This window comes from Arvicanthis niloticus, chromosome 3 (assembly GCF_011762505.2).
Source record: "Arvicanthis niloticus isolate mArvNil1 chromosome 3, mArvNil1.pat.X, whole genome shotgun sequence".
Classification (NCBI taxonomy): Eukaryota; Metazoa; Chordata; class Mammalia; order Rodentia; family Muridae; genus Arvicanthis; species Arvicanthis niloticus.
In genome coordinates, this window is record NC_047660.1 from 6251130 (window position 1) to 6264657 (window position 13528).

A 13528-nucleotide genomic window follows, 5' to 3' on the forward strand; every position below is an offset into this window, starting at 1 on the left:
CGTAAGAATTCCTCTGAAATGAATAAAACACTTCACATTCATGTACGAGGTACTCTTAGACTCCAACTGGAGCAATTTTAAATCAGCAATTTGTATAGATCTCGTGACACCAAGACAGTCCTGTTTGCACCAGGAAGGAACAAATGTTCTGAAAAATGGCTGCCTCTCACTGTTCATCTGTCCATCCCATAGTATCCTAGAGGAAGCATGTGGGGGACTCCTTCCTAAATTAAAGCTTGATTATGCCAAACTTCGATGCAATGAAAAGATTTCCTTGCAAGCCCCATTCCAGCTTGCCTCATTGCCTTCCTTCCAGAGAAATGACAATTGTGAATAATTGGCAGCATACTCTTCCAAGCAAATTATAAAAGAAATCTGCTCCATGGATGTGCTGAACAAGAGAAGAGGGGTCTACTATTTGGAAGCAAGAGGATCCCAATTGCGCAACAAAGCCGTTCCTTGTACACGGCTTTAAATAAACGTTTCTTTATTTGGGGGGCTGCATGATCTCCTGTGGCCGTCTCTCTCCCATGTCAGCCAGCAGTCATGAGGGAGAAGCACTTAGCAACGCACAGGTCTGTAAAGGGCCTTTGATGGAATGCTTGTTGTTATCTATTGACGCACTGGGAAGTCTGAGGTCACAAGCTTGGCTGGGACACACGAGCCCAATAAAGAGGCTGATTTTGCCCTCCTGACACAAAGCCAGACACTATCAGCTTCATTGTGCACTTAGGGTCATGTGCTAACAAAGAGGATTTCTCTAGTTATAATCCCCTTAATGATGGCTTCTCCCAGCCCTTCCCCCACGCCTCACCAGGGCCCTGTGACTTGGGGAGCCAGAGAGAATAAAGGCAACACGGTGCTTGGCTTTTGAACTGAGTTCAAGGCAATTAAGGTCAAGGGCTAGGGAGAGAAGGAGGAGGCTTAGAAACAGCAGCATAATAAGGGGTATGGCGGGAGCACTCTGTAAATTAACTCAATTAGACAGAGCCTGATTTAACAAGGAAGACTGGCGAGAAGCGCTCCCCTCATTAAACTTACTGTTAGAGGAGCCTCTGATGAAATTAAATTCGTGCTAGTTGTTTGAGTCACATAAAATTGCATGTGCATGTACACATGTGCACACGTGTAGGCTCTGTGATTTAGGTGGGAATTTTGAGAGAGGAGAGGGGCGCGCTAGAACAAACCAAGGAGAAAAGAAAGAAGAGATTTGAGTGAGTGAAGGCCCCAGAACTCAAGAGTGGGAGACAAGGAGGAAAGCCAGACAGAAATCAGGTGGGAAGCCAGCGGGGCCAGGCCTCCCAATTAAGAAGGCATGGGCCTTGTGCGATGGGGGCTTCTGCTGGGTTGCTTGGCCTGTGGAATTCTGCTCGGAGCACGGGCTCAGTTTCCCCGGGTCTGCATGACCTTGGATGGCATCCTGAACAAAGAATGCTGCCCGCCTCTGGGCCCCGAGGCAACTAACATCTGTGGATTTCTAGAGGGCCGGGGGCAGTGTGCAGAGGTACAGACAGACACCAGGCCCTGGAGTGGCCCTTACGTCCTTCGAAACCAGGATGACCGTGAGCAATGGCCAAGAAAATTCTTCAACCGGACATGCAAATGCACAGGTGAGGGCCCTTGGGCAGACCCAGCTGTCACTCTACATTTGAGCTTGGTGGAGAGACAACACTGGTGACAAATTGTTAGGCTAGCTGCTTCGGCTGGCAAGTCTATTCACTCAGTAAGGCCGATAGATTGCTTACATGTTTCACGCCCTGTACATGTACTTATGAAAACTAAATCAACATTGCGTGGGCCACGCCTGAATTTCTGGACACATGCCAACATACCTTTGGCTTGTTTGTTGGGAAGGGAGGCTACAGAGATCGGGAGCCGGCTTTGAAACTAGAACAAGTCCTTTCAAGATGGATCGGGGCCTCTCCTGCAATGGGTTCGCACTTGCTGAGGCGCTGGGTGCGGCTTGGCATCGGGCAGGCGCAGAGGAGGCAGGTGCTGTAGAGCTGCTCTCAGCATTTCTCAGGATTTGAATAGACCGCAGGCAGAGCCCATCTGCCTTGTTCAAGCCAGGACTGGACCGTAACTTTGCCAGAATTGAAATGGACCAAAGAAATTTCCTCAGAGAGGTGTTATTAGGGACCAGTGGCTTCTTTCTAGCATTGTCTAAACTCCAAGTGGGCAATATCAGACCTGCTCACCGGCCTTCCTTTACAACCAGGGTCTCTCCCAATACTATTTCTATGAACTCTCCATTTTTCTCTGCTTTCCTGGGGTTCTTAAGTCCTCCTCTATCCCATTTCTTCTGGTTTCCAGAAACCATGCGCAACTGTAATAACCACTCAGGGTCTGGCAGGTCATCTGAAAAATAAAAATCCAGCAAGCAGCAGCCCGAGGACGTTGTTCCTCAGTGGTCAGCTGCACGAGGTTTTCCCTTCTGGCTAATTTCTGCTTTCCTATGTGCTGCTGACGCACAGGGGAGTTCGGGCACTCCAGCTATGTCAGGGTCAGAAACACTATCCCAGAGGAAAGCTGTTGGAAGTCCAAACCTTCTGCCCTTATCATTTTTTTTTTTATCATTTTGTTATAGTATAGGTACTGTTGTGTTAGAAGTACTGAGAGATCGAACCCAGAACATTGTGCACGCCAGGCAAGCGCTCCAGCACTGAACTACATTCTAGCCCTTGTAATGATAAATTATATGATTTAAAGGAATTGTCAGGTCTAATTCAGCTCTGGATATTGTGACAGAAGTTATGATAGTTTGTTGAATATGGATTATCCATCTTTTTCCTGAGGCATTAAAGCATTTGTTTCACTAGCCATTGGTCATGGTTTTCAGCCCCATGGGGGGCATTGGATTTCACACTTGAGGTATTGGGAGCCACACTAACAAGGGCAATCTTTGTCTCACACCTTCAGAGCCAGCTATGGGAGTTATCTCCAGGTCAATAGATGGCAAAATGCTGTGTTTTTCAGAAGCTGGGCATCTGTGTTTTAGAGTCCTAGGGAAGAATGCTGTAGTAGGTGGATGAGACAGTTAACTCATCCTACCTCATCTTTATAGTTCTCACTTGGAGAGTGAAAGCACATTTGCTTTTAAGAAGTGAACGTGGGAACCACAGGACACAGCAGACTCGAAGGCGTGTTTGCTACGTCTCTTTGTTAAAGAAGTATTTTGGATATTCTTCAAGGAGGGACAGAAACGTGTGTCAACCTGACCTACTTTAGGAATGAAATAGGGAATAGGTCGGGAGTGGAATAGATCCACAAGTTTTAGATACAAACATTACTTTTCCAGAGGCCAATTCCTCGAAGCAGATCTTCCTCCCTCAAGGCTCAGCCTGCATCTCCAGCCACCAATCAGCCATGACTACCCTCAAGGGTCCATCCTCCTGCTTGTGGTTCACCTCCTTTCTATGATTTATTTGCTTCCGACTCACTCGTGACCACTGGTCATTCTGCACTGCATACACTCGTGTGTTAAGGGTGTGAAACATGTGTTGTTCAAGCTTAGTTTGATAGATTACTCCTTTTATCTAGCTTTAAGGATGATTTCTACACGATCAATATATACAATAATAAATTTTAGGCATCACAGTCCTATTCCTCTCATAACAATCAAGGAAATGGACGAGTCCACTACCTCCAAGTTCTCATGTGTTTTTGCCTTTTTGTTTTTCAAGAACACTTCACATGAGCTTCTGCTTGGTAGCACACTCCTAAGTGTACAATGCCATGCTATAGAGTGGATATCACCATCTGCCACTGTGACTCCATAGTCATTCAAAGTGGTGCCTTTCCATTTCCTCCTCTGCCATCCTTCTGGTAACCACCGTGCTCTCGTACTCTCTGGTTAGCTGACTACTTTAGATGCCTCACTGAGGATGAACCAGACATTGTTGTACAGTGGGGACTTATTTCACCGAGGACAATGCCTTTCAGTTTCATCTGCAGGTTGTAAGAGGTAGGTAATGATGCCACCACCTCCCCTCCTCCTTTTTCAACTTACTTTTTTTTTTTTTAAACGCTGGGATTTGAACTCAGAGCTTATGCACATTAGCAGACATTCTACCACTGAGCTACATCCTCAGTCTCCTTCCACCCTTTCTCCTCTCCGAGTCTTGAGACACAAGTTGCTTTGTTTGGAAAGTTGCTTTGTGTACATAGTTGCCATTATTTGGTGATGTGCCAACTGTTTCAAAGACAGACAAGTGTTCTTCTATTTCCCCTTTTAAAGAGCAAGTGCTTCACCTTTCTTGAGCAGTGTCTTTGTAGTTCTCAGGTACAACATGCAATTTATACCAGACTTTGAACATCCCAAAGGCTGTTGGCTCTGGGAGCTGTCTAAAGCATTTGCAAATGGAGTACCTGGGACACTCCTGGCCAACCTGAAGTTTCTAGGGCAGAGATGGAAATTAGTGTTTGGCCGGCAGAATGCTGGTGATCTTTGCATTGGTTGATTCCTTGAGAAAATAATGGCACCATGTTCTACTACAGGCTGGAGAGAGAAGCCTTAGCCTCATGAAGGAAAACTAAAAAACTATAGCAAATTTGCTGTCTCAGTTTTCTATAGAGGATTTCTCTATAATGGGTTGGGGTAAATTGGGAAAAAAAGTGTTGAGTATATTCATCAGAGAGAGCCATGCTTCAGGAGATTTTGGCATTGGCCATTTTGTTCTGAGCCTCACCTGACAGTTAGCATTTATGAGCAGATGCCGCTTGCAGCTGTATCTTTGGGCTTTTTTGAAATCCTTGGGCACTAAATAGTTTTTGAACAGTTGGCTGGGAACTTCTTGTTTGTACAAGTGACTAAGTGCCTCATTTTCCAATCTCTGAAATGGGGATAATGATGAAACCACACTTGTAAAATCTTTTTGAGCTCTGCAGATGAAAGAACCTGTGTGGGCATAAAGTATTGTTATTAAAATAATAGAATCTCTAATTAAAAGGAATAGGCTATTTAGTGTTCCTTGTAAACTCACTAATCGGTGGTCGTTAAGCTTAGTTAGTCTAATAGCGTTTTGAGTTTAAGCCTTGGAGCGCATGCAGGGACTTGTGGTGTGTAGAGTTTTCTTTCTCCCCATCCTGGTTTTAAGTCAGGAGGGGTTCTTGACGTTTTAAGTTTAACTTTTGCTTCAAGATGATTCCACTCAATGTGAGATAGATTGCAACCATCCCATCCCTCCTTCCCCTGTTTCCCACAGCAACAAATATAATCTTTTAAAATTGTGTTCCAGTTGAATTTCTTACCACTGATGTGCAAAGAAGACTAACTCATATTAAGCTGGTGCAAGATACAACCCGGGAATTGAAAGAGATACAGAGCATGTTGCATTGTGCTAGTCGTTTTCAGTATTTTGTTACACTGTTTAAGCCAGGTCTGTAAGCTAAAAATAGGAGGGACCTTGTGTGTATGTAGAGAAGGAATTTTTTAACTGAGTAAACTTCCGAATTATCAAGGATATATAGCAAGTATTTTCTGGTGAGTACTGTGTGTGTGTGTGTGTGTGTGTGTGTGTGCGCGTGCGTGCGTGCATGTGTGTGTATGCATGTGTGTATGCACCACACGCACTCCTGCTTTCATTCCGTCTATTCTCATGGGTGTTGTGAAGCAGCGTGGGTCTTCACCAGAGTCGAGAATGTTTGTTTTGTCTTTTGACATCCAATAACACTTTGTTTCTTTCTGTTTCGACTTTTCTGCAGCTCCAGGTGTGCTGCTGCCTCATATGCCCCTGTCCCCATCCCCTCTACTCCCCAGTGGTACCTCATTTGTCTGTATCCCCAATGTCTAATACACACCTCCTCCCTCCAGTTTCCAGTCTTTCCCTATCACTCACTCACATGACATTTATCCATACTAAGTGCGTTGAGCCCATGACATGTGGAGAGGGGGCAAGGGGCCTGATGTTCAAGGGTTCGCAGTAGCAATAGCCGAGGATAAGTCCTTGCTCTGCCATTTGAAAAGCAGGATTTTTGAGACTATCAACAGCAACACTTGGCTTGGAGCTTGTTGAGCCCTGGCACCATTCTCTGGGCTCTATAACAGCCCACTTACTTTCCACAAAAACTCTGTAAAACTGAACTCTTATTTTGATGTGGTAAGCTCAGAGAGGTTGAGCTCAAAGCCATCTGCAGTGACAACTGAAAATACAAAAGGCTGTGAATCAGAGGAAAGCATAGTAAAATTCATTTTTAAAACTACTTTTTAGAATAGAATATCTTTTATTTATTCTTTGGCAACTTTATACTTGTGAATAATGCATTTTTATCTTATGTACCCTACCTTCAGAAGACCTCAAATTTTCCCGTTTGCTTTCCACAGGAGAGAGTAGTTTAAAAAACAATTTTAAGTTCAGATAATAATTATGTCACGAGTACAGAGATTTCCTGTGTACCCCCTTCCATCTATGAACCTCTTGTTTAGTTTTCACACCCCCTGTTTAGTTTTCACTGTAATTAGGTTATAGATGTTCAGCAAGTTATTTACTACATAAATAAACAAGGAAGCAAGTTATTGATGATAGTGTTTCCATCAGCCAGAAGAATCCTGGCAAGCAGTGTGGTATAGAGATGATCACAAGCTGTGAATACCTCAAGTTCTACATCAGGGACCTCAAGAGTCAGAAATACTTCATGACTTTTAATGTAAGAGTGTATTAAAGTTACTGCTAGAAAATTTAAGTGTTCTGTCTTACTATTTAAAAATGATTTTAGGAGTGTTTTTAGTCTATAGAAAAATTAAATAGAAAGGGTTGAGGAGATGGCTCAGCTGGTAAAGCCTTTGACATGCAACCATGATCCCCAGCAAGCCACAGAGGGCCAGGCTCATAGTGTCCTAAAAACAAAACAAACAAAAACAAAACAAAATAGATTTTTATTGTTATTTTATTACTTTTTAATAATTTTAATATCTGTAGGAAGCATTAGTGAGAGGATAGAATCCACTGACCTTGTTTTATGACTTTATTGACTTTACAGGATAGAGTGATTTATTTAAGATAACATAAAGCCAACTATCAACTTCAAAGTATTAAAACTTTTAAGTTTTGACCCTGGTGCCTATCACTTGGGTCATTGTAGATGAAGGTCTTTCATTAAGATCCATCAAGCAAGATGAGCTAGACAGTCACTTCAGACAACCTGCCACAATGCCTTCCATTTTCCTCTGGTCTCCCCTGTAAGAAACAACCAAACCAAACCAAACCAAATCAAACCACACCAAACCAAACCACACCACACCACACCACACCACACCAAACCAAACCACACCACACCACACCACACCACACCACACCACACCAAACCAAACCAAACCAAACCAAACCACACCACACCAAACCAAACCAAACCAAAAAGCCAAAACAACAACAAAAAAACCCTTTATTACTTAAAATCTATTTATTTATTTTTATGTTGTGTATGAGTGTTTGCCTGCATGCATACTGTGTCCATTGTGGGGCAGAAGAGAGTATCAGACCCCCTGGAACTTGTTGCCTACAGTTGTGAGCTGCTGCGTGCATGCTTGGAATTGCACTTGGTTCCTCTTCAGGAGCAGCAGTGTTCTTGGTCTATAAACCGTCTCCCCACCTCTCCATGTGCACTTGGGACTCAAGTGCTGCAAAGGCAGAGGCAGGTTGGTTCCAGACAGGCAGTTTAGCTGAATTGGTGAGTCCAGACTCAGTGTGATGGTTTCAAAAATATAGTGGAGAGAGATAGAAGATACTTGATGACTTCTAGCGTGCACATATGCACACATGCACACACAAACCCACAGAGACTCATACATATGGACATGAGAATAAACACACACACACACACACACACAGACGGAGTGAGCAAAAAGCACTCACATTCTTTTCTTGTGTGCATGCCTCTCTGCCCACCATTGCCAGCATCCTGCTTCTCACTGGTCTTGGGTTCTTTCCCACTGAAGAGATGAGTATCTGCTTTCTGAGCAGAGACTTTTAAAACAGCTGCAAATTTGACTGTGTGCTCGATTGAGTAGTAAGTCTTCTTCAGACATAAGATTTTATTTGATCATTTCTCAAAAAAAAAAAAAAAAAAAAAAAGCTATTTGTGTAAAAGCTACTCCAGTGGGTAGTGGGTATTTTCTTTCTTTCTCTTTTTGTCCTGATGATGCTGGACATGGAACACAGGTGCTGCACGGCTGAGCCACGCCTCCTTGATGACTATACGTAAATAAAATAAGTGGGATTCCAAGTGGCGGAGGGAACAGTGGTGGTTCTGACCTTCTGGGTCCCAGGCTGGGGATGCAGCTCGGTCCTGAAGCACTGGGTTCCATACCCTCAACCAGCTCCGCCAAAACATGGTATAAAGACAATTTGCCTTGAACTTAACAGCAGGGGTAGGTAGCTCATGCAGAGAAGGATGCTGGAAGACAAGGAAAAGTGTTCCAGGCACAGGAAAGAGACAGTAATAGTTCTGAGGGCCATGAGGTGGAGGCAGAGGCTGAGCAGGAGCTGCTAACTCTGCATTCAATACTTGGAGTCAGCCCTCTAATCTTCCGGCGATAAGACTCTTATCTTCTTGTGGGAACGACAGCTAAACTTTCCCTCTCAAACGTACCTGAGGAATGAGCTGTTGCTTATGCCCAAAGCAGTAAACCCACAGGTTGAGTGCAGAGGCAAGGGAAAGAATTTAGGCTCACGGCCATTTCAGAGCTCGCTCTCTAGTTCTTGTCCTTTTCGGGTGGGGAAGCAGAGGTGCTTTGTTGCAGACAGAAAATTGTAAAGGATTTGCACTTCTCCATATCACGGCAGTTAATTCACTTTTATGATTTGCCAGACAACATCGATTTTTGTCTTAATGCTGTCTCCTTTGTGAAATGAACCAGCATTTTCAAAGTTAGATACCATCCAAATTCTGCAAGTCATCGTGTTTGTCATTGTTTTTATTATTATTATTATTATTATTATTATTATTATTATTAATTATTATTTTCCAGACAGGGTCACACTATGTAGCCCTGGGCTGTGTCTCATCCCGGAACTCATGACGTTAATCAGGCTGGCCTCAGTCTCACAGAGACCCACCTGTCTGTGCCTACTGAGTGCTGGGATAGTTCATTAAGTCAGCGGATCAGTCTGTGCCAGCCAAGTAGTGTGGGCTGGCATAGACAGCGGAGCTTAGCAAGATCAGACCAGGTTAGGGTATGCCGAGGACGTTAGAAGAGATAGCTCTTGGACGCCCAAGAGCAGAAGCGTTCCTTTGCTAGGGCCACTGCAACAAACCATTTCAGACAGAGACAGAAGGAACAGAAATGCTTTTCTGCTGGTGCTGGAGGTATTAGCAGGGCTCCTGCCTTCTGAGACCTCTCCCCTCGGCTTCCTGTTGGTTGCTGTGTTTTTATGTTGTCTTCCCTTTGCATACAGTACAATCATATGGGGCTAGGGGCTGCTGGTCCCGTGCCCTTACTTTACCTTAATTGCCATGTTCAAACATGATTTCCAAAACTAGACACGTGCTGAAGTTCTGGGGACTAAGCCTCCTCCTCCTCTGCCCCTCCCCCTCTTCCCCCTCCTCCTCTTCATCTTTGTCTCCCTCCTCCTTTTCTTCTTAGTCCTTATTTCCCCCCTTCCTCTTTCTCCCAGTTCTTCCTTCCTCTTCTGCTTTAACAATAAAAAAAAAAAAATGATTTTCATGTAGTAGTAGAGGCTGCAAGCTCAAGAGCAAGGTAGCAGCGTGGGGCCTGGGTTCTCAGAGGCCCCGTGCCCTACCAGGTGCTTTCTCTCCGTGTCCTGTCATGCATGGTCTTCTCCTATGCGTCAGGTCCCCTCGTTCCCCCTTATAACCACCTGTTCTTTTCCATTCTACCTGGAGTTCCAGCTGAGAATTTTCTTTCAAAGTATATAACTTCATACTCATTTCTTATCTCCTCCAACCCCCCCCCCCCCTTTTTTTTTAAATCAGGAAACTTTGCTGGTTATAATTGTGGAGGCTGCAAGTTTGGCTGGACCGGCCCCGACTGTAATCAGAAGAAGCCTCCCATCCTAAGGCGGAATATCCACTCCCTGACTGCCCAGGAGAGGAAGCAGTTTTTGAGCGCCTTAGACCTGGCGAAGAAGAGTATTCACCCAGACTACGTGATCACCACGCAGCACTGGCTGGGGCTGCTTGGACCCAACGGAACCCAGCCCCAGATTGCCAACTGCAGCGTGTATGACTTTTTTGTGTGGCTACATTATTATTCTGTTCGAGACACATTATTAGGTGGGTTTTCCCCATTGGCTTAACACACATCATTAGAGGCGTGTGACTGGGTGGGGGGATGGGATGGGAAGTCATTTGATACAAGTTAATTAACAGGGGAGCAACCTCAAGCAAGGTTACTTGTAGGTCTGGCAGAATTACCAAACACCGCCTGTAGCTCAAAAGGGGCCATTTTTTTCTGTTCTGCAGTTACTTTAAACCTCTCCAGTTTATATTCCTGGTCCAGAGTCTAATCCTAGCTCTCTGTGAAACTTAATCCTCAAAGGCCTGAGCAAAGTGGAAGAAAATTCCTCTGATTCCAGGGGGGAAAAAATCAACTTTGGCTTGAAAGGTGGCTCTGGCCTTTTCTTCAAAGTAGAGGATTAACTGAACATATCCCAAGGAACACAGCATCTCCTTGTCCTGAATTGCAGAATCTGCACTAGAGATACAGGGACCCCTTAAGCTCACACGTCTTTAGACCTTCAGTTGGAAGTTCACTTGAGGTTGCTTCTTTGTAGGGCACGTGACTTCTTCTGATCACTGTTCTCCCCTTCCACTCTGATGTGGGTTTCGTGGATCAAACTCAGGTGTCCAGCTTACCCGGCACGTGTCTTTATTTTCCTGCTGGCCACGAGCATAGGCTCATTTCACCACTTTTTAAAGCATCCAACATAGGCATAGTCACCCACATGGCTAAGCAAGAAGAACTCTATGTTGCTATGGCTCCTCTTAAACGTTTCCTTGACAACACAATTCCAAAATGCTGGGAGGCTTCTCAGATTCCGTGAAGATGGCCTTTGACCCCAACACGTGCTGTGGGGTGCACGTTTCCCGCCTCCACAATAATAAGGAAATGATGCTTGTGAAATATCGAGGACTCTCCCAGAACCTAAAACGTGAGAACTAGGTGGGATATAGCACAGGAAGTAGATGGTCAGACACTTCATCAATCAAGCAGCTTTGTCCCCAGTTACCCATGGACTGAGGGGAAGCCTTTGGTTTGCTCTAGGAGACACTGAGTCCATTCTAGATTCTTTTCATAACAGTCTGTACTCTTGGCTATTTCTGCTGCTGTCCCTACTTCTAGGTCCCCTCCCTGGGCCAGGTGAACAAACTCATTGAGCGCCCTGGGGTTGGTGTAGCTCTTTCTCCGCACCTCACTCTTTCACGTGTCTGTCATCAGTCCACAGCCTTAGGAGTCCATCTCTTCGTTTTGTGTAGAAAACTTGAAACTTTTCTTTAGTCAAAAAAACCCCCATGTTTTTAGAAAGGCTGTGTGGCCAGCAGCAGTGATAGAAGCTCTGCTTTTAGTGTGAGTGTTGTTAAAACCTGCCTCACGGGGAAGCATCCATCTTCCTTTATCTGTAGATGAGGCTAAAAGCCTTTATCGTTTTTCTGTCATTACTCTGAGGAGTTTTTGCTTTATGAGAAGATAGCTTCTCAAGAGGAAAGGAAAACTGTAGTTTCTGGTCCCATCTAGGAACTAAATTTATATTCATGTCTGTTCAGTTCTCTGAAGTTATTACAGGTACTTTGAAAGAACTAAAGTGAGCTCAGGTTTCTGCATAACCATCAAAAGCTGCTATGAAAGGCAGAAGACGGATGGAGCAAGCAGCAAGAAGGGCGTTAAATTGCCCAAAGCGCTTCACTGGAATTGGCAGTTCCAGTGGCCAGCTAAATTGGTTCCAGCATATTTTTTTCTCTTCTGGTCTCAGTGACCGTGCTTGTCAGCTGGTGGTTCTAACTGATTGATGGGTGAGGCAGCATTCTCAGAAAGTTCTTTTAGGATGTATAAAGGCTGCATTAGCACCAAGTGTGGTTGAAGTTGCTATATTATTAAGTAATCTCTCCTGTTATAAATTTATTCAATCTTAAAGTCAGAAAATCTTTAAAATGCATTTCATTTAGGTCTTAGGGATTGACACTTTTAGACAGCATTTTATTGTGATGCATTGTTGTGTAAAAATTAAAATATGTAACAGGACCCTGACTGCTGAAATTGACTTGAGTTTCCCAGCTCTCTGCTAAAAATCGAATGTTTGAGGAATGAAAGTGACGACTTGGTGAAAGTGCTGTTTTTGAAACTCTGTTATTATTTTTATTGTTACTTTTAAAATAGATACATGGTTTTTAAACTAAGACACTGTGGGCCTTTTGGATGCAGACATTCCTCTGATAAAGTTTAACTTCCTAAGTATTCTGTTGTCTGATCTCTATGTCCCAACTGTTTTAGGTCCAGGACGTCCCTATAAGGCCATTGATTTCTCCCACCAAGGACCTGCCTTTGTCACATGGCACAGGTACCATTTGTTGTGGCTGGAAAGAGAGCTCCAGGTTGGTCAAAGCCATGTGCTCAGTATCTTAAAAGGATCCGAATTTAAGGAGTATATGATGTTGGAATGTTTGATACACTCATTTCAGTGATAACTAGTGAAAAAAAATCAATACTCTCAATGTTTTTCTTTCCCTCTGTGTTGAATATCTAAAGTTTCTCTCGACAAATTACCTGTGTGTGATGACCCAGTATGGATACCTTTGCCCTCCTCTTGTACATTTGATCTCTAGACATTTGCATCTTTCAAATTCCTTCACGTTCTATGCATTGATATTCTTTCTTTTTTTTAGATGTTACATATGAGTAAGCTTATGGAACAATTTTTAGAATCTGGTTTATTTCACTTAGCCCAATGTCCTCTAGGTCCATCTACATTGGTGCACATTGTGGCACATTGGTGCACATTGTGGCACATTGCTGCAAACAGTAGGATTTCCTCCATATTAAAGCAGAACAATTACATTGTGCTTATTTATACATGTGCACAAATGCATATGTGAGACTTACATATTTGTGTGAATATATACAAACATATTTTTATATATTGATGTTTCTTTGTCAATCTAATTGGTATTTGGAGTTTTGCTATGAATTTGGCCAAGAATAAGGCCAGTCTTTACCTCCATGCTTTTGAGTAGCATTCAACACACACATAAAGTTGATGGCACCTTCCTTTGCTTTTAGAGACTTATTGGCAACGAGTCCTTTGCTTTGCCCTATTGGAACTTTGCAACTGGGAAGGATGAGTGTGATGTGTGCACAGATGAACTGTTTGGAGCAGCAAGACAAGATGACCCAACCCTGATTAGTCAGAACTCAAGATTCTCTACCTGGGAGATTGTGTGTGACAGGTAATGCAATGTAACTCCCGAGACTGCTTTCCCTTAGTCCTGGGTGATAGACACCATGTTTCTTTACGTTTCTTTTTCTGTGGAACACTGAGTTATGTTTACATGTTTCTGAAGGCAGTTTTTCTGTGGG

The 13528-nt window shown here is 43.7% G+C and overlaps 1 protein-coding gene across 1 annotated transcript in view; it reads left to right on the forward strand.

The window, feature by feature from the left end:
- Window positions 1–830: 830 nt before the first annotated feature.
- The window catches only part of Dct (dopachrome tautomerase), a 40565-nt gene continuing 27867 nt past the window's right edge, over window positions 831–13528 (forward strand). Inside the window, exons 1-4 of the mRNA XM_034498081.2 lie at window positions 831–1610; window positions 9931–10230; window positions 12446–12546; window positions 13232–13398. Coding sequence (XP_034353972.1) covers window positions 1316–1610; window positions 9931–10230; window positions 12446–12546; window positions 13232–13398 — 863 coding nt within the window. The 5' untranslated portion in view covers window positions 831–1315. The remainder of the gene's footprint in view (window positions 1611–9930; window positions 10231–12445; window positions 12547–13231; window positions 13399–13528) is intronic.